Genomic DNA, 22,481 nt, shown 5'->3' on the forward strand with positions numbered 1-22,481 from the left:
GCTTGAGTCCATTGTCCATTTTGAGTAACAATTGCCATTTTGGGGTTTTGACTCCTTTGTATATTGGATAGAGTTATGGCCCTTGTATTGAACATTTTCCAAAAATAATCCCAGCTGCTTTTGACCAAATCAGGCATACGTGACTTCCTGCATGAAGAGCTTGCAGATTTGTAGAAATCATGCCAATATGGCTATAAGATATGGCTATTGTTACTTAAAAGCTTTAAATACTAAACAAAAAATGCTGAGCAAAATTTGACCAGACTTGAAAAAAATCATCCCGATGTGAAGATCTTTAAAAGATGTACAAATGATGTCAATATGCCATCAAATATGATCACAGCTGGAAAAAACTATAAATAACTTGTTAAAAATGTGTTAAACAGAATTTGGCCAAATGTAACAGAAAGCATCCAGGCATTACTAAATAGAAAAATTACTATAATTGTCATGATCACCTGTGGTAACATTTGGCCAGGGCTATAGAAAATTAGTTTTACGGTTATGCAGAGTTCTCTTGATTGTGGAAAAATTGTTAAAATAGGTTTTAACAAATAATTTTACGAAACAGAAATCATAAATTTCAATGAAACATGTAATTAATAATAAATTATTTTGTCATAAGGACTAAATTATTTGAGGCTGAAGAATAAATCTAACAAGTAACCCAAAGTACAGGAAATAAATTATAGATAGCATTAGAATGGAAAGCTGTGAGGTGTAATCAGTTGATTTTGCAGTAAGTAATGTGTCTTTTGGCAGAAAACCTTGCTTTCATTGCCAAACAAGGCCCAACTAAAGATGCTAAATGTATTAAAGTTGTATTGCCTTATTAAAAGGTCTAAATATAATTTTGCTTTTGTGTTTAGCTATACTGGTCAATCTCCAAAACAGCTTATGAGATGGCCTGCTTGTTGATAATCTGTCATCCATATATCTGTCTTTTAGCACAAGTTTTTAATTACTACTCCTAAAATACTTCAAGGATTGCCATGAAATTTGCACTCGCATTTATCCTATAGTCTAGTTAGTCCTAATTGAAAATTGTGCTGCTGTGACATCCATCTTGAAAATCTTATTATTGCTACACCTCCATAATGGATGGTCATAGCCATGGAAGTTTAGCTAAAAGAAAACTTCTTATGATGTCTAGTAGCTACTAAATTAAAAGGTGGCAGTATGACATTCAGTATGGCCACCAGAACTGCCATCTTGAAAATCTTTTTATATTGCTACCCCACCTGACTGATCAGATCAGCATAGGGTTTACCTAAAAGACTTAGGATGTCTAGTTGATCTTAAATGAAAAGAGTGCTTATCTTAAAAATATTGTTTTTTGCACAATCTAGATGGAAAGTCATGTCAGCATTAGTTTTCACAAGAAGACTTACGGAGTCTGGCTGGTACTAAATGAAAATGGTATTGATCTGACATCCACCATGTAAGCTATCATGAAAATTTTGTTACTGCTTTCCTAAGAGGAAAAGAAAATGTATGGTTCTGGTTACCCAACCCAGTCTATTTTAATGGCCAACACCGTACAACTTTTTATCAAATAGGAGTTTTTAAAAATTGGTACACACAGTGCACATTTTTTCATCCCTGAACCATTATTTTTTTTGCAGACAAGAAGACTGTTTGGTTTCTAACAATTTTTGGAGAACAATAATAAAATATCTATGTTGTTCAGCTGAGAAAGAATGTCTGTCCACCAGATAGCTTGAAAAATATATTCATGCTCAGATTTTGTGGTACAAAACAAGTACTAATATTGATCATTATACGAGTTGGAAAAAAATATCCAGAGGTAAAAGAAAATCTCAGCCACCATGCAAACATTAAATGATGCTGGAGGTTATGGGTTCAATCCCCTGCTGAGTCATACCAAAGACTTACATCATATGTTTTTGTCAACTGCTTTAAATTTGGTTGCTAGACATGCCAGGCAGGTGAGCAATCTCAAGTCCACATCTTGTTGATAGAATGCTATGATACTCAGTACAGATTAGGGTCCCCTTGCCATTATTGTAAGAGTTTTACTCTTTGCCTCGCAGTTCAAACACTGTTAGGAAGATAAACTATTTTATATAAACCGGTAAATGTAATAATGTTCAGGTTCCGTAAAAGGTATATCAACTAAAAGATAAAGGTAAAAATAAAAGATTTAAATTGAATGATCGCTTCAAAGAGTTGTGAGGGTTCAGTTGGTAGAGTGTCAGACTCAGAATCCACAAGTCTCGGGTTAGGCCAATTACTTTGGTGTCCTTGGGGAAAGGCACTTAGCTGGATCAGAAGGACATGTAGGTGCTGAAAGTGCTGCAAAAATCAACCAAGATTACATCATAAAGATTCTTAATTGAGTTAACATACCCTACAAATTCTCTAACACAGGGTGGAAATTTATGCTGTCTGTGGACACTGGCAGGGTATGTACTCTGGTTATGATTCATAATTTGGGAGGTATTTTTTAAATGGAGATGATACTCTACACTCGTCTCCTTAATGGGCATAGTGATGGAATGTGGAAGAGGTGCGAGTGTATTTACAGAATCAAATTGCTTACCATTCCTTTACTGTAACACTGTTCATCAGGGTCTCGTGATTATGCTATGTTCAAGTCATCAGTGATGATACAAGGAATCATTTTGAAAAGTACTGAGAACTTCAGGTGGAGAGCTGTTAGATAACTGTATGACATTATCAAAATTAATCGCATGCACAAAATGCATTCAGTTTCAGAAGTGTGGTATGATGGGTCAGTATATTATAGGTTTGGTTTAATGTTTTATGGCATGGTAACATATGAAGTTATTGTACTGAGCCAAGCTGAGTGAAGTACCTTGCCCAGTAGACACTGCAAATGTTGTAAAGTTTCTTCCCCAAAGTGAGTTTATCTTTCTTCCATTGCAGCTGATAAGTGCAGCCTTTGAACACAGAGCATTAGATCTTCTCTTTTTCTACATTAACCTGAAAAAGAATAACGATGTTCGGCTTGCTTTTGAAGCATTGAAGGTAAGGCATATAATTATTGGAATAGCAAGATTTTACAAGTGTCATAGCTATACAAACAGGAAAGGCTTACCTGTTTTGCATTTTGATATGTAATAGAAAATAATATGCTGCTATTCATGTAATCATTCCATTGTTGCCAAATTGTTTTGTCAGATACACCCATGTTTTTCAAGAGATGATGAGGTACAGTATATGTGCCAGAAGTGGTAAATATGTACTTATCCTACAACCTAGTTGCAGTTTGTACGTTTATGGAAACGTTTCCAAAACTTACACCAGTAATTTACCTAAAATGTCCCTTTTTAAGGGTCAAACTAGACTTGAAATTTAGGGAGAAGTGACATTCCTTTTGGACAGAGTAGGGAGAAATGAGAGTTGAGCAGGGAAAAGTGGGAGCAAAGCAAGAAATGCAATGTGCATTTGTGGGTGGGATTGTTTTTTTTGTCAGTTAATTGATACTCAGTTGAAACAACAGCATGGGTCACCATGCTTTGTTTTGCACCTGAAGCTGCATTCAGATACCTTGTCAATTGCCGCTTTAGTTTAGTAACAATATGGATTGCAGACTGATATTGTCAACACATGTCTGGGAACTATCACAAAATGTTTTGTGACTAGCATCTGATGAATACATTTTCATAATTGAGTAGGTGTGGTCATAAATTGATCCAGGTTTTCTAATTGCTGTTCTGAACACAAAGTTGATGTATCGCTATGTGGTTGTTAATTTTTGGGTCCAAGTGCAAGCTTTTGTAGCCCATTTGTGGTATTAATACCCACTACAGCCAGAACTTTATTTGTAAACTCAAACGGTTAAAAATGGCTAAAGCAACCTGTTCTTAGGAGCATCAATATCATCTAAGTATTTTACTATCAAAAGGGGTTTTAAAAAATCATTATATATAATGCCTCATTTATGCATAAGATAAATCGCTATAAATTACCTCTCTTATGATTAAAAACCAAAAATCACTACATATTACCTCATTTATGATGAAGAAATAAATCATAAGTCATTTGATGGCTGCAAAGGAGTAAGGGCCTATCTTGTGTTTAATGTGGTCGATTTTTTTAATTTGTGTTGACTGGATCAATAATGCTGGATCCAACAATTCCAAAAAATAAATCACCTGAAGCAGAGATATTCTTTGATTTTCTTCACTAAAAAAGTCCTTGGAATATCTGCTGTCATTAGTATACATTTTGGTGTTGTAATTGATATTTTTGCCCCAGTCCATACACAAATTTCATTTATCTTTATCTTTTCATTAAATCTTAGGATTTATAGTATATATTGCCAGCAAAGTAGTGCTTCATGTTTTATTCAACCAGTGTTCAAGTGAGTATTACTAAATCATTGTCCCAGTCAGTGTGCATCAGTGTTTGGGCCCATTTGGGTAAATGTGGCCATAGAAAGGGCTGAGGTTTGCGTAGTTGTGGCGATAAAAATGGCTGCTTAGGACACTTGACCTGTCTGCTTGTTGTGCACATCATATGCAGACAGATGTAATTTTTCTGCCTTTGGTCATATGTGAAATGAGAATTAGCAGAAAGTTACTGTGCCTCTAGGGAAGGAAATGACTCGTGTTGCCTCCTCATCTTTACTGAAGATCACCTTCATTCCAGTGAGGGGTAAGGGAAGTATCTGGCTTTTTCCAGAGTATGGAAATTTCCATTCCTGCAAAGGCAATGTCTTTCTTTGGATATACAGTTGAGACTTTCACACTAATATCTAAAACAAATCATCCAAAAAAATCAACAGAATACATGCAAATCAAGTAGTAGAATTGTAAGTCCTAACTTTGATTACTGGCATCCCAGTTCATTTAGAATCTTGAGATTTCAGTGCACATCCCCACAAATGAGAAAATGTTGCACTGATTATCAAGTACAGTTAATGAATTTGGTTTCCCTTCAATAGAGCAATTACTGTATTAATTTTCCTCCTTTGCAAAAGGCAACATAAACCAGTATTAGTTTAAAGTTGCACATATGTGCATTGCTATTGATTGTTTAGGTTTGCACAGCAAAAACAATAAATTCCCATAAAAGTGAAAATCTAGTGATGAACTCCTCACATTAACCCCCCCCCCATTTAATTTCCCTCGTTGTTAGAGTAGACCATGAAGACTGTGATCACTTTTGTGAAGCAAGTTGTCAGCTCCTTTGATGGAGGGATTCTCAGCACATCTGTTTTTAAGGATGTCACGTTCACCTGGAAGAAAGTCCAGCCTTCCCTATGCAAGATAATTGTGGTCTTTTTGATCTTGAAAACTTTACTGCCATAGGGAGATGGCAAAGGTTTTGCAAGAGCATAAAAAATAAAACTTTTAAGAGACAGCCATACTTACTGCAGAAACACTTTGGAGTGCTAACCCCATTAGTGTGGTCACAAGATTTGAGAGTTAATCATCACCAGTCCATGGTCCTGACTAAAACGGGTGAAGAAACTACTACATCTGGAAGGGTTAATGGTTCTTCCTTCCAACCATCAGACCCACTTTAAAGCTTTTACACAAGGTAATCAAAAGAGCCAAGGGAGGCAGTCTGTGATCCTTCTCCCTTCTGTAAAGAGGAAGACAGGCTGTCTTAAGGAGTTACATCTGTCCTTTTTAGTCCACCTTTTTCTGATGTCCCAGTAGGTGTGAGACTGGCCCTATTTTTACAGACTTGGTTCGACCTCAGGAATGATGCTTGTATCCTTTCAATAATTACATTTGGTTCGCCAGTCCCAGCTTATTCCTCAGGGAAGAGGTGTATGTCCTTCAAGGAAGAGCACAGTAGAGAGGGTGACAAACATCCAGATTCTTATGTTGGCATGAATCATCTTAATGCTAAGACAATTTAACAGTTCATCCTATGTTGGCATGAATCTTCCAAAAGCTGGGACAGTTCATCCTTTGCTGGCATGAATCTTCCTAAAGCTGGGACAGTTCATCCTATGCTGGAATGAATCTTCGTAAAGCTGGGACAGTTCATCCTATGCTGGCATGAATCTTCCTAAAGCTGGGACAGTTCATCCTATGTTGGCATGAATCTTCCTAAAGCTGGGACAGTTCATCCTATGCTGGCATGAATCTTCCTAAAGCTGGGACAGTTCATTCTATGTTGACATGAATCTTCCTAAAGCTAGGACAGTTCATCCTATGCTGGCATGAATCACCTTAATGCTAAGACAATTTAACAGTTCTTCCTATGTTGGCATGAATCTTCCTAAAGCTGAGATGGTTCATCCTATGTTAGCATGAAACTTCCCAAAACAGAGATGGTTTGTCCTATGTTAGCATGAATCTTCCTAAAGCTGGGACAGTTCATCCTAAAATATGCTTACTCCTCCCATTTACCTTGGTCATGGTCGCCATAAGACATCTGCATTCAAGATTAGGTAAGTTTTTTCTTTCTTGCTTTCTTATATTTTTAAAACTTTTAATTTCTTGTCTTCATACTTGGCATGAATCGTTTTGAAATGAAGTTGATTCATTCTATGAATTCTCTTTCACCCTTATAACATTTGGCATCAATGTCACATACATAGAACATTTATGTGAATGTTTTTGGTTAAAGTTTTTTCATTTGCTTACATTTCCTAAACTCTTGTATGGATTTTCTGTTGACTTAGTAGGAATCATAATAAAGCACAAATTATTTATTGTTCACTGGCAACATGCTGACTGGCATTTTTTACCTTAAAGTCAAGATCCAAATCATAGAAAAGTTTGGGATTGGTTAAAAAAATATCAGCTTGTATTATTTAAACCCCTCAATGTATTTTGTTCATACTTTCGATAAATCATTCTGAAGCTAAGACAATTAACTGTGACATGCTTGCTCAGCCATTTGACCTTGGGGTCAAGCTCACATCTTTTATTGCAATGCTTTGATTGGTGAATATTGAACTGTGTAGTATTATTTCTCTGCTGATTGTTAACATTGCTCGATGGGATGGTGAGCGATGTTAACAGATTGACATTCGTTATATGTAGCAGGCTGTAATGGCCCCTGTCCCTGTTCAGCATCGGTTTGTGTGCATGTAGATTGATTCCTTTGAGTGTGTGCTCCACATGCAAGTCAATGCCTTCTTATTAATTTATTCTTGCACATACAACTGTATACTCTACTTTTAAAATGTTTGCCATTTACTTCATTAGTTCAGAAATAAGTCTTTTAGAGGAATTACCATACAGGTTTTAATACAAAAATTTAACAGGACATGGACAAACTCATTGGCTGTCACTGGAGGTTTATCTTGTGTAAATTGCATGGAATTATAGTGTTGTCCCAAGTCCTTGCACCAGTTCACCCACAGGAAGCACGTTGTTGGTATTCTCAGACTAGTTAATCCCTGTTGTTGATTGTTCTTTCTGTATGGACAACAATTTGTGTTAAATGCATACAAAATATAAGCTATATCTATAAATATTGTCAGTATTCATTCAACGAATGGGAAGAACTTGGGGCTACATGGCCCTGTTAAATAAAGAAAAAATGGGGTAATTGAGTAAAAAAAACAGGGTCTCTCAAATACACTTACTGTTTCTTGCTTATTGAAGAAATTCAAAACTGATCAGTATCCCTGGCACTTATCGAATGGATTTATTATTATCTGCAATATGTAGACAATTTTCCAGCATTCCATGCTGTGGTTTGTGGGTTTAATGCCATTTTTCAATACACGATAGGTTATACATGATGATTTGGTCGAATATGAGCCTGGTAAAATCCTGGGAAGAACTGCTAAACCATGGGAAGCTCCTGGCAAGTTTTTTCACATACCCACTTTGGCCTAGCCAAGACATGAATCCATATTGACAGAAGTAAGATGTCAGTGATCTGTAAAGGTGGAGCAGTAGGCCACTTGTTTACCCATGGTCCTTAATTACATGCTTGAAATCAGTCACCCATGGTCCCTAATTACATGCTTGGAATCCGTCACCCATGGTCCCTCATTACATGCTTGGAATCCATCACCCATGGTCCCTCATTACATGCTTGGAATCCATCACCCATGGTCCCTCATTACATGCTTGGAATCAGTCATTTTGCAATCAAAATTCTGCTTGGGTTTCCACAATTTCCTTGAGTACTAAAATGTCTTTGTCACCTCTTCAAGACATAGTTACTTTAGTTGACAAGGAAATTGTAACTAACTGAGTTGTAGTGTGACTCTACAACTGTTTTCAACTATATAATGGTGGAAAAATTAATATTTATTGCAGAAATTATTAAATGGATGACCCAAGTGCTTGAGGTTAATTATCAGCTTCCCCTGTCCCAATCTTTCGATACTGGGATTTAAATTTCTCATATTCAAGTAATCATTTCTGTCTAGAATTTATTTGAGGCATTAAATACACTACTTTGGAAATAAATACAGCACTAGTTTTGTTGAAGATTTCTTCTTCTCCGTGCATGGTCTATCCAACATTTGCACAGGATTGGTTCCCAGACTAATCAAAATCAGTAAAACATTTCTGACAATCTCTTTGGCAATGATTCACTGTATTCAGTAAGCATTGGATGTGCTTGATTCAATCTTAAGTCGGCCTTAGGGATCTTTTTTATGTTTATGGGTGTCATAGAGGAATTTTTAGTGTACTAACGATGACGAATAGGAGTCATTGGTGCATGGGCACATCCTAGAATGAACTCTGCAGTGAATTCGTAATTACATTCTCCTAAAATAAACTTAACACACCTGTACTGTACTTAGATCACATTTGCATTTTTATGGACAAAATACACCAGTCCCTCAATAACTCGTGCCCTGATAACTCACAAACCTACTGATAATGCAAAGGTCAGTTGTGGATCCAATTTTTTAAAATAGAAAGTAGCAGTAATTTGACCTCAATTTGTTGAACATAAAGAAAATCATAATCGAAATTGGTAAATGAAACCTTGATATATCACTCTTTTATCATCGAAAATTGTTGATTTGACCTGGAAATTTGAATCAACATTATGAAATTATTAACTTTTAATAAGAAGTCATGTATTTTGTTAAAAATTTCTTTCAAAACAACATTCTTGGTACACCGTAAATAACAGTATTCAATGAAATTTTGATCAATGAATATGGCACTAACGCCTACTTGAGGCAGCACTATAATAAATAAGTACCATTTAAACAAGCTTTTTTATCAAGTGAAAAGCTTGTTTTAGTTATATCTTTTAGTTCGGTTTAAGTGTAATGATCCTAAATACAATATGCCCTGTTGTATTAAAACATGAAATATGTCATTCTACCATAACATCTATGACCTCGAGCGTTTCTGTGAGAATCTAAGTGCTGACGATTTTGTAATTAATTTGTAATTATTGAATTGACACTCAGAGATTACATCCTGAAAAGAAGTTTCAGTATTACTTGCTGTGTCACGTAATTAGTGTTTCGTTTTTTATTTTAAAAAAAAATAAAACTGATCTTGTTTCAGTGAGAATTTGAATCAGTAAGTAGTCTGGTTTCCTGCGTTGAATTCAACTATAGTAGAGAGCAAAGCAGAGAGCATACATATCAGCGAACCAGGCTACTCAACAACAACATAAAGCAATGATGTAATACACAATGTTTTCATGTACACGTGATTGTTGTTGACACCAGTTGGGGGGCCCTGAGTGGCTGAGTGGTCTAAAGCGCTCTCCATTACAGATCACTGCAATCTCACCTCTGTCTGCGTGGGTTCGAGTTTCAGATTCGTCCAATGTGGGTAATGTGAGAAAGCTTGCCAGTAGCTTCTCGAGGGTCGGTGGTTCTTTCCCAGGATTTCCCGGGTTCATTCTCCACCATTAATACTGGCCGCCATGTATAGCCTATCATGTGCTGAAAAATGGTATTAAACCCTACAACAACAACAACAACGACACCAGTTGGAATAATGTTGATGATCTCATTGGTTTGGCATCTTGTAAATAAAGGTCATTTTTACAATAAAACAAATAACTTGGTTTGAAAAGGTGTTTTATTGACCGTTATTCCCAACATGACTTTAAAACAATTATTCAGCCATTAAACAGATCAATTTGCTCCCCCTTCATGGTTTTCTTTATGTCTAGCAGTGATGGCATCAGTAATGTTTCTGACTCCCGCTGTGCGCAAGTTATTGAGGGAGAGGTGTATTATATCATATCTCAAAAGGAAAAGCATCTTCTAGGATCTTTTTTGAGCTCTAGTGGTCAAATACTAAGAGAGCTTGTGCACTGTTCTGTTATCAGTTGTTTGTTAACATTACTTTGCCTTAACAACTGGGAGAATTGCCATGAAGCTTTACGCTTTACACAGAGTTGTTCCAGGATCTAGTAGGTCCAAAATAAAAATGGCGCCACTCATAGATCCAATATGGTCACCTCAGCAGCCATATTGAAAATCTTCTTATCACTACTCTTTATGAATGGATAGACATATTGGCATAGGCTTTTCACTGAATGCAATATGTGCCATTATTATATGCTCATTTTTTTCTGTTAACTGTGCATTGTCAGAATCTTGCAATATTTTACGATATTGAACTCGTGTGCACAATTCATATTGCATTCATAAAGGAACTACTTTCTATTTTAAATAAACCATGGACGCAGATGCCAGCACTTTTGATTTGTAAACAAATTATGTAGACTCACATAGTAGGCCCTTTACGTTTTGTTGATTTAATTTGTTTCTGAATGAACCAGAGCAGATCTTTTGTGGACTGCCACATACCAGCTGCTTTGCTACGTTCTGTGTTAACTTTTTTGATACATTGTTTCGGATTTAGTTGGCTGATAGATGCCAGATTTTTATAAAATTGCTGGCTACCTACAAATAACATGCAAGTGATAATGCATGAACTGTCTCGTTTAGCTGGTAATAAGAATGGCAAGGAATATGCTTACAGTTTTACATCCTGAATTTCCTCAAAATGTACTTAGTTCTGCAAATCTGAATTACATGAGCCATGTCATGGGTTCTCAAGCTTGATTACACATTTTGAAATTGTACTGTAATTTCGACTATATTTCAAGTGCAATTATATCCTCCTTACTGCACTCAAAATGAAATAAACTTTATATTCCATAGCCTCTTCTTGATAATTGAAATTGAATGACTTCATATTTTGCACACACTATGTTATCAAACATTCAATGGCAGAACAGAAACGCACTCGCAGATGTCAGCACACTGATCCATTGCTGCTGAAATCCGATGTAGAATTAGCACTTAAATCCAGTCCATAATCACGAAATTTTGTAGAAATGACAAAAATACCAAAATCTGTTCATTCCAGATCAAATGGAAAAATTGTTGCAATGCGCATTCATTACCAATATGACTCCAAATTTCAATTTTAAGTAGACTAAAATGCCGTTTTCTTTTGAAAGTTATGTCTAGCGCACACCCAAGTTCAGATTTATCTGGGTGGAGTTATGTGCGCATTAATAATGTTGTTGTTGTGTAATGATGAATCTGCGCTTGTGTATTTAGTTTGGAATATGGCATACATTCATTTACTTTGCTTTGTATAGTGTATTTTTGTTTACATAATTAAACCTTAGGTAGAATAAGAAAATGAGCATATAATAAAAAGGTTACTGCATTTCTATGGGAAAATCGTTTTGTTGGATGGATATACTGGACTCCCAAGGTTGTGTAACAAAAAAACTCATTCATATTTTCCCATACGGATGCAGTAACCTATAAATCTGATATCAAACAGGGTGGTCATCTTGAACATCTTATTACTACTCCCCCCAGCAAGGCTTTCATAGAGTTTTCTCGTCTTCAGTGCATAGTCAGTTCAAGATTTTACCATAATACTTATAATATTAATTGGAAAACAGAACTATAGACATTTAAATGAGATTTATTAGGTGGTGACCCACTGTTTAAAGTGTCTTCACTTGGGTCCCAGCAGTAATTTAGTAGACAACGAATAAATTGTTTTAGCAGTGTGTGAACATATTAATGGATTTTCTAACACATTGCTTGATATTGTCTTACAGTATCTTGCAATTCTGCTATGCCACAAGAAGTTTGCCATTGAATTCCTCAATCTTGGGGGTGTTCAGAAGCTATTGGATGTGTATCGCCCTTCCATCTCAGCAACAGGGGTCTCAATGTGTCTCTACTATCTGTCCTACTTTGAAGATGCCATGGAAAGGGTAAGGACTTATACTGACATTGTCTGTGTGGCTAGATTACAGAGAAGGTACTGTAACATCATCGGATCAGAAACCAGAAGACCAGAATTACAAAGTGGAAACAATTTATGAAAAAATAACTTAAGATTGAACATGTTTATGTCAGAACTCTAATTCCAGAAGTAAAAAGCATCCTAAATTGAATGGAATTATTATTATTAGATTTACTGGAAATGAATTCTTTTACAGTAGCATTATTTCTCAGTATAAATTCATTGTTCTCATAATTTTCTTGGGCAGTGTAGTGGGAGATAGCAGCTTTATAGATAATATTCAGTAATGATAAAACAATCAGATTTTATAGCATATCATATTAATAAACTAAGAATTACTTTGATATAATTGAGTTTGGAATTTTGTGTGATTAACACATTAACCCCTGAAGGTGTTTGCTGTTTTCATCTGAAATTCGAGTAGGAAACACATTTTGAAAGCTATTTCTGAATAAATCCTAAAACACCAACTTCCAGGTGATCTTCCAATAACATACTGCGTAGCTGTGTTAGAAACATCGTTTTTCATTGGCTATTTGGCTCCTGCATGAGCAGAAGGATAAAAATAAGTTGGAGTTTTGGGGTTTTTTTTGCTTAACAGACCCATTATTTTCATATCGAGGCCACTCTTTATTCCAAATGCCCATCTTATCCTACTTTTTGCAAAGGTTCATCTGTCTGATTGCAGTTCATACAAGTCTGCCTTAGATCTGAGACCAAAAAGTCTAAAATCCGAACACAAAATCAGATTCCAACCATGGGCAAATTTTGGGTCGAAAAAATTCAGGTCCAAAAAATGAGGTTTTTTCCTCTTTATTTAATCTGAACACAAAATCAGATTCCAGCCATGGGCAAATTTTGGGTAGAAAAAATTCAGGTCCAAAAAATGAGGTTTTTCCCTCTTTATTTTGTAGTGCAACTTGAAATTCCAGATTTTTTGTTATCATTGTAGAGCTACATCTGTCTGCCTTTCTTTAATACCACCCACTTTAGTGTATCATACACGACCTTGACACTACAGTTCTTGGCAGTAGGCTACTACCTTCTGCCACGTAAACTAGTCACCAGGGGTTAATGTGTTAAGCAAAATAAATCACTGCTTAGTCAATAATATTTATTGATTTGCTTATGATTCTGGGCTGAAATTCTGTCTTGAGCTAATTAAGATGTTCATACTTTGACTTTTGAACAGCTATACCTGGGTAGTTGTGTCTCACTAAGACTACGTCTGATGCCTTGCAGGTCCTACCAGATTAGTGCAGATGTGTTGTCCAATATGGCCACAATGACAGCTGTCTAGAAAATCTCGTTATTGCTTCTATTCCTAAACAGAAATTCAAACTGTCATTGGGTTATCACCAGAAGATTTCTTGTGATGTCCTAGATGATAATGGTACTGCTTTTACTTCCAGTTAGATCACCACAGCAACCTGCTTAAAATCTTGTTATTACTATTCCTATTCCTCCCAAATGGATGGTCATATCACTATGGTGTTTCTACTAAGAGATTTCTTACGGTGTCTAGTTGGTCGTACATGAAAATGGCACCAGTTTGACCTCCAATATGGCCACCATGGCAGTCATCTTGAAATTCTTTTTATTGGGTTTGTTAAATGTATGGTGATGATTAGTTTAAATCCATTATATTTTAAAAGTGCACATAATAATTAAAATATGTTTGTTCATTAGGTTTAATTATTAAAGTTTTATATGAAGATGTTTGATAGTAGGACTTAATGTAACAAATTACTTCATTGTAGGTTTGTCTTCTCCCAGACCATGTTCTCTCTGTTCTAGTCAAGTAAGTACATCCTTGTTTTGTGTTCTTGATACTCATCCAATGAATGTTGCGGAGTATTATGGAGGTTTTAATAGATTTTAACAAAACTGTGTATGTGTATTCCTATCAGTCATAAGAAGAATATTAGAGCACTTGATATACATTGTATTTACATATAATATATTAAGTGACTAATAAAACACAAAGAAATGTTTGAATACATTCAACTTATGCAAAGCCATTTAACTGGAAGCAGCAAGCCCAAACTTGTTTGTGTGGGCCATCCCCACCCCCATGCCAGAGTGGTGATCTAAAAGACTCCCCATTACAGATCACTGACATCTCTCTCCTGTCTGCATGTGTTCAAGTCTTTACTCTGCCTGCATGGGTAGTAGATATTGTCATTAGCTTCCAGTGGATAAATAGTTTTCACCAGTTTTCCAATATTCTTTCTCACAAATTTTTACTAACTACCATGTATAGCATGTGCTGAAAATGGCATTAAACCTAAAACCACAAACCAGAATTCTTTGTATATTGCTGATGCCATAAGCACAGTCCATGTTTTATGATAGCACAACAGGTCGGTATAAACTATGCTATTGGGATAAACTCCAGATGTTCCATGCATATACAGAACAGTAGTGCTTGATCGCTGTGGGAACACTCAATCAGATAGGGCCAGATAATCAAACATAACTAGAATTAGTCTTAGTCACCAAGCTGTTTGTATTCTCCTTAGCATGATTAACATCTTTGGAGCCATTGATTAAAGTCACTGTTACTGAAGCTGATTTTGTCATTGCAACAATTTATGAAAACTTCATTCTGCTTTTAAATTGTCTGTATTTTATTAACTGTACATAACAGATACACAAATCTGTATGAAAAATAATTGTTGATGCCTAAACTTTATTACAGACATCAGGTCACATATGTAACTTTGTCATATTTACATCTGTTTTTGCAAATGCATGTAAATATACATATTACCTGTGTCTTTCATATGTATTTCTGTTGTGGTTTTTTTTATGGAAAATAGGTTAGATGTGTGTAAAACAATTACTCCCATTCTTTTGTGGCCCAACCATATACAGTCAAACCCAGTTATCTTGATTATGTCGGGTATGTAAAAAAAAATGACATAACTTGGTCCCAAGATATCAGGGTCTAGTTGACAAATGTACTGCAGAACAATACTTAGGCATCAGAAGCACCAAAACATAGGAGTTTTGTTTCTAAAAGCAAATGGCATTTCTAATGCAAAATAAATATAATAATTCAGTTATAGCAGGTTGCAGAAAAAAACATATTGGCGGTCTTTTAAATAAGATTAAGTAACAAATCACATTTTTACAACACTTAAGTTACTGTAAGAATGTCAGTAGTTAAAAGTTCTTTTTAGGTAACTGTGAATAACTTCATTACTTTGTTAGCCTCAGCAAGGCAGTTGTTTTCCCATGATGACCAAAATCTAGGCCAATTTAAGTACATGTACATGTAGGACTGTATTGTGTTTTTTAAAAAAATGTATTTCTTTTGTTAATGTTGACTTTAGCTACTAGCAAAATGTAACTGACCAAAACTGTGCATGAAAATTGATCGCTTTTGTTGATCATCAAAAGTTCTTTTACACTGGTATGCTGGTTTATACTGACACAATTTGCCTGTTCCGAGAAAACAAAATGAGGCTGCTGGTATTCATGTACCAACAAACTGTAAAACGTGTTTGAAGTCTTTTAAGTTAACTGTCTCAACATCAAATTCTGTAAGAAGCCGACTTTTCTATTCTTACAGTTTTAGTCCCATATCCCCAGACCTGCCAACTGTTACAATTTTGCCATAAGTCTTAAGAAAAGTACAAATAAATACAGAAAATTGATCATTGCAGAAAACTGGATAATTGGTTCATCTGTGTTATATTAGGATCCGGATTTCATCTTAGAATTAGTGAAATTAGTCAGCGAACCAGACTAACTTTACAGCAGCACCCAAGACACTTTAAACTGTATCCTGTTTGCTCATGTGAAGCGTCTGCATGATCAGACTGTTGATTATAGAATTTTTTTAAAATGGCATCAAGAAAGCAGTGCATTTTTAAGACGAAAGGGGAAGAAAAGCTTCTAGAAAAGTGTTAAGAATCAACACAGAAGAATAAAAAGGAGTATTCAGATTCTTGTGAATTAAAGCTGGAAAGGGCAAAGTTACATTTCTGGGACATCAAATGCTATTTTGAGTATGTCTTGTCATGGAAGATATGATTGCTGTCGTTTTTTGAAATGGAAATGAATTTTCAAGAAAAATGTAAAGTTGAGAGATAGCAACAAGCCATTGAGCTGCATAGAGTTTGGAACTAGAATTTGTGCAACTGTACTAATCGCCAATAAAGTCTGCATGTACTTTACACACTTTTCAGTTTATCATATTGTTTATTGTCGATTCATCAAACTTTCACTTATGTTTTCCAGCTTTACAATAGCAATTATTGATATTTTGTTACACCTTACTGAAAATTGGTCAATCTTACGGAACAAAATCAACTGCGTTACTGAGATGGACTCGTCACGGTTGGCAGATCTGTATCCTTCCCGACTTTAATCAGTGACCGTCGGCAACAACGTACCACCAGAAGAAGTGGCAGTGTATTACTTTGATGGATTGCAAGGCTTTAATATTCAATTCAAGATAAAATAATACAAATGAATGCAATCTGCTTTCCGTTTCATAGACATTACTCTTACGAGTCACTTTCTGCTTAGTTCCGTTTGCGCTGAAGAATCTGTAATCATGGCACAGCGATAGACAATTTTTAAAAAATAACTGCACGCTTTGATTCATTTAAGCATGTGCTTTTATTTACTCTTGTTAAAAACAAATTAATAACCATGTCTTTTGTTGGGGGTGGGATAGATAGCAGCTGGGTTGGGAATTTTACCAGTTTCTATTTATAGATGATGGTAACTTACAATGTAAGTCACGTGATCTAGTCATGCTGAATTTGAAGGCTTGCACTCACTCCAGGTATGGAAATACTTTAACTATTTACTTTGAACTCTGAAAGAAAGTTGTTAATTGTGTATGGATTAAGTTGGTGACTGACTGTGATGATATTGGAATGCAATTACACTCAAGTTTGTTACAAAAAGCATTATGAAATTTATCCTATATGTAATTCAGTCAATTTTTTATGTTAGAATCATTAAATGTAGCTAAAAGTACCAAATTCGTTTTAAATATATCTTGTTAAATTAATTAGGTATTTTTTCAGCTACATTTAATGATGATGGCCATGTCATACCAAAGACATACAAAAATGGTACTAACAGCTGCCTCACTTGGCGCTCAGCATTAAAAGGCTAGTGTTAAGACTGGTCGGCCTGATGTCAGGATAATGTGACTGGGTGGGACATCATGCTACATGTCTGCGGCATGATGTCCCAGTGCTAGACGTCACTATAAACTGTCACACTTTAGACATCGTAGCGATATGACTGAAAAATTGTTAAAGCTATGTTAAAAATCTAAAACCGCACACAAACACACACACACACACACACAATATAATTTTCTCTACTCTGCGCAAGTGATAAACCATGTATTGATGAGATTTGTTGATTAGCATTTGTACCGGTAAAATTTGGTCTTGTAGTGACTTTTTCCATCCTTGCAGTACAAGGTACTGGTAGTAGTGGAATTGCCAGATCAGTTGTTGTAAAAGTTTTGTTAGACGGGAATTAAAAGTTTCATTTAGTCGAATTAAGCGGGTCCACTTCAGACCGACACTTATGCCCAACATAACAGGGTTATCAACTTAACGGGGGTCAAGATTAAGCAGGGAAAAATTAGCAAAACAAAGAAGGATGTTGTTTTAGGATCACACCAAAACACTCAACATACACAGGTTCTTGAGATAACCAAGGTCGCAATAAGTGGGTGTGACTATATCTGTTACAACATTTTATCCTTGTGAAGAAAATCACAGGTGTACAATAGGTGACAGTTAATGAGCTTTCAGTCAAGGAACACTACAAGTGAGTTACACCCCCTAATGTCTGAAATAAATGTTCACAAAGTTTTGCAGTTTTCTTGTTATTTAATGTAGTATATATCTGTCATCTTGTGTCTACTTGTAAGTTTACAAAGGCAGTCAGCTATCAAGTTCATTACCAGTTTAGGTGTTTCTTGCTTAGAATATTACGAAAAATAAATCCAACTTTTCCTTTGGCTAAAGTATGACATACTTGGCTGTCCAGTAAAATTCGAATAAAATCAATGCATCAAACTGACAGCCAAAACCAGTACCAACAAAAAAAAAGTTTTAATTCAGCAGATTCGATCTGATTCCATTTTTTTTCATGTGCCCCATTTATTCTCTACCTTACATAAAGATTCATTTCATCTATGATCTATAGGCTTGATTCTCCATTTATACATTAGTTTTGGTCCTTCTAGGGTGTAAATCTGACTTGTAATTATCGTTTTCAAACTCACCCACAGGCATTTGCAGTACAGTTTTCAGGCTCTAATAATCTCATGTACTTCAAGCTTTCAAAATCAACACCATGATCACTATCATCAGTATTTGCCAAATGAAATTGTCACCTGGAGATGAATGATGTTCAGAATTGAGTTTTCTTGGTTGTGTCTATTGTAAACATGCATTCATAATACATGATTGATAAATTTAGGGTTAAATTATGAGAGAATGCTTGTTCCTGGTCGCATTGTATCACTCGATATATAGTTTCACAACTATTCATGTTAAGCTGATGTACCAAGATGTGTAAACAGTTGTTTACTTGAAAAAATGACTTACGGGGTGACAATCAGTATGAGACCTCTACTGGTGGTGCAGCTTAAGTTGTGACTTGCACTTTAAGGGTTAAGTTCTAGTCGGCAGATTTCAAGAAATTGTTGTATAGATGTTACTTTCTACAAAAGGGAGAAGCATATTTGAAGTTACATTACAGTAGCTTAAAGGTCTAGGTCACTTTGAGAATATTTTTACTGGAACAAGTCTGTGCACATCTTTTCATGCACGCTCATAATATGTATTTTTTGCAGTGGTGGAATATCAGTATACTTATATCTTTATGATACATTTTATCCTTTACATTTTATCAATAGAATGGAACATTTAATCAAGAAAAAACACCTGAGATATCAATTATCTGTATTCATTTTATAAAAAGTCAGTAGTATAGAAATATTTTCAAACAAATTTCCCACAATTTTTTGAGGGGAGACAATCTAACATGTATTGATAAACCCACTCCATGACTTCCTCATTAAATAATTTCTTTTTACAAATATGCAAAATAACAGACGTTTACTTGAAAGAAATATATTGCAATAACCTGATATTTTAATACTTTGAGGTGATGATTTTGAAATTTGTGGATGGTGAAAAGAAGAGTACCATTTAACAGAGTTCGTGCTAGGATATTTGAGTTCATGAATTACAAATTTGTTGCATGAATTCGTGTGCTTGGAAAGGAGTGTTGCAGGAGAAATTAGTTCCAAGTTGCACATATTAAAATGTGCTCTACATAATGTACAGTTTTTTATAACTATTAATCCTTAAAGTGCTAATCACATCATTATTTGTACCACAAGTAGAGGTCTGATAGTGTTTGTCTCGACATTGCTTTTTTCATGTAGGAAACTGCTGACACATCTGGGTTCATTGGTTCGACATGAATGGCTGTTAAACTAAATTTTATGGGAATATTTGATCCTGGAACAAGCATTCTGTCATAGTTTGTACTTTGCATCAAGGTAATTTTACACCTTGTTTAAAATTAGGGCTGCTTAGAAAAGCCAAAATGGCTGGATTTCATTATGGTTTATCTTCAGATGATAATTATGATTTTGTTTGGCAAATACTGGCTGATGATGATGATTTTGTTTGGCAAATACTGGCTGATGATTTTGTTTGGCAAATACTGGCTGATGATGATGATTTTGTTTGGCAGATATTGGCTGAAGATGATGATTTTGTTTGGCAGATATTGGCTGACGATAATAATTTTGTTTGGCAAATACTGGCTGATGATGATTTTGTTTGGCAAATACTGGCTGATGATGATGATTTTGTTTGGCAAATACTGGCTGATGATGATGATTTTGTTTGGCAAATGCTGGCTGATGATGATTTTGTTTGGTAAATACTGGCTGATGATGATTTTGTTTGGCAAATACTGGATGATGATGATGATTTTGTTTGGCAAATACTGGCTGATAATGATGATTTTGTTTGGCAGATACTGGCTGATGATGATTTTGTTTGGCAAATACTGGCTGATGATTTTGTTTGGTAAATAGTGGCTTATGATGATGATTTTGTTTGGCAAATACTGGCTGATGATGATGATTTTATTTGGCAAATACTGGCTGATGATTTTGTTTGGCAAATACTGGCTGATGATGATGATTTTGTTTGGCAAATACTGGCTGATGATGATTTTGTTTGGCAAATACTGGCTGATGATGATTTTGTTTGGCAAATACTGGCTGATGATGATTTTGTTTGGCAAATACTGGCTGATGATGATGATTTTGTTTGGCAGATATTGGCTGATGATGATTTTGTTTGGCAGATATTGGCTGATGATTTTGTTTGGCAAATACTGGCTGATGATGATTTTGTTTGGCAAATACTGGCTGATGATGATTTTGTTTGGCAAATACTGGCTGATGATGATGATTTTGTTTGGCAAATACTGGCTGATGATGATTTTGTTTGGCAAATACTGGCTGATGATGATTTTGTTTGGCAAATACTGGCTGATGATGATGATTTTGTTTGGCAAATACTGGCTGATGTTGATGATTTTGTTTGGCAAATACTGGCTGATGATGATTTTATTTGGCAAATACTGGCTTATGATGATGTTTTTTTAACGTTCTGAAGTGTATTAGATTATTGTAGCTTGGAAAGTGTTACTGATAATAAGTGATTTTGAATAATGATGTTGATGTACATGCTGAGTTGGCAAAAACAGATGGCATGCAAGTCAACCTTTGCATTTCAAAATAAAATGTAGAAAAGGCATAATACCAAGACTAATTAAATTACAAGTAATTTAAAAGTTGTACTGTTTTCATTTTTTCTCAAAACAATTCAGTTGTGAGAGATTTTGTGCTACAAAGCTATATAGCCCTCTAAGGCTTGAGATAAATTAATAAACAAGATTCTAAAAAGAAACTGAAGTGCCAGTCACTTCAAGAAACTTGTGTTTCAGTTAGTGGTGGTCACAATGCTATGTTATTATCAAATAAACAGTGTAGTCATAACATAGATTAACTTTCATCAAGCTGAAGCATAAATTGAAATTCTTTTCTTCCTTATCTGTTGAAATAACATGTGCAACACACTGCAGTTAAAATAATTCTTGCATTAACACAGCTGATATATTTGTTTATAATTTCAGTTATGTCCTCTGGTTGCTGGAGTGTTCCCATGATTCCAGTCGATGTCACGCTGCAATGTTCTTTGCTAATGCCTTTCCTTTCAAAGTGATTCTTGATCTCTTTGATAAGAATGACGGATTAAGGAGACTATTTAATGTGGTGGGTATTGGTCCAAGACATTTTTAAACTGTATACTTGTTACTTGTGTAATTAGTGGCATTTGATTGATCACTGAAACTTGTTACATAATAATGTCACAGACTTGTTTACCCCTATGGTTGCACCATATTTTGTACAGATGGAGCCCAAAAAATATTACAGATTGTTTAGGCAAGACTATGGAAACAGCTGAATCAGCAAATAAATTATGTCTTAACGTTTTGTTCCAATTTTTTTCTTTTCATTCAAAAATATTATTTGATCAGTGTCAAAGAAGTGCTTATTCAGTGATTTCTGCACAAAGTGGTAAACCATCTGCAGGAATCCAAGGGAGCATTTGGCAGTTGTTTTTTAATATTGGCGAACCTGTGTCACTTGAAAAGAAAATTGAAAGAAGTCAAAAGTCCTGTGCTAGCCAGAAGTTTCTGAAGATTTATACAGATATTTGGCCATTTATAAGAAAGTCTAACAAGGAATTCATTATGTTCACTGTGGTGTGTGTGAGTTGAATTTTCTGCCACATGTGGTGGTGGAAGTGATTTAAAAAGACATTGAGTGCAAATCCCGTAAATGATTGGGTCAAAATAAAAGAAACAAATGTCCTCATTCTTTAAATCGTAGTGTCTGACATTGAGGAAATGCATATTATTGATGCTGAAATGATGATAAGTCAGTTTTTGGCTAAGTTTAACTTGTCATTGAAAACAGCTGATTCATTAAACTGGGATTCACAGCAGGGAAGATAAACTATTTAAGACTGGTTAGAAATCATAGAGTGATACTGGTTTTAGGAAAAGTTTTTCTTTCCTTAATTCAAGGTATTATTATTAAACAAGGTATTATTATTATGCAAGGTATTATTATAATGCAGACCGCTCTGGTGGCCTAGTGGTTAGAACGTCCACCTCGGATGCGGGAGGTTGTGGGTTTGAACCCCGGCTGAGTAATAC

At 35.3% G+C, this 22,481-nt stretch overlaps 1 protein-coding gene across 1 annotated transcript in view; it reads left to right on the top strand.

The window, feature by feature from the left end:
- LOC149788530 (DDB1- and CUL4-associated factor 1-like) overlaps positions 1-22,481 on the top strand; it is a 161,003-nt gene that overhangs the window by 40,949 nt on the left and 97,573 nt on the right. The window contains exons 8-11 of the mRNA XM_089974544.1: positions 2,911-3,012; positions 11,989-12,147; positions 13,940-13,980; positions 21,393-21,531. Coding sequence (XP_089830670.1) covers positions 2,911-3,012; positions 11,989-12,147; positions 13,940-13,980; positions 21,393-21,531 — 441 coding nt within the window. The remainder of the gene's footprint in view (positions 1-2,910; positions 3,013-11,988; positions 12,148-13,939; positions 13,981-21,392; positions 21,532-22,481) is intronic.

This window comes from Sinohyriopsis cumingii, chromosome 11, assembly GCF_028554795.1.
Source record: "Sinohyriopsis cumingii isolate HCF-2022 chromosome 11, ASM2855479v2, whole genome shotgun sequence".
NCBI classification, from domain to species: Eukaryota; Metazoa; Mollusca; class Bivalvia; order Unionida; family Unionidae; genus Sinohyriopsis; species Sinohyriopsis cumingii.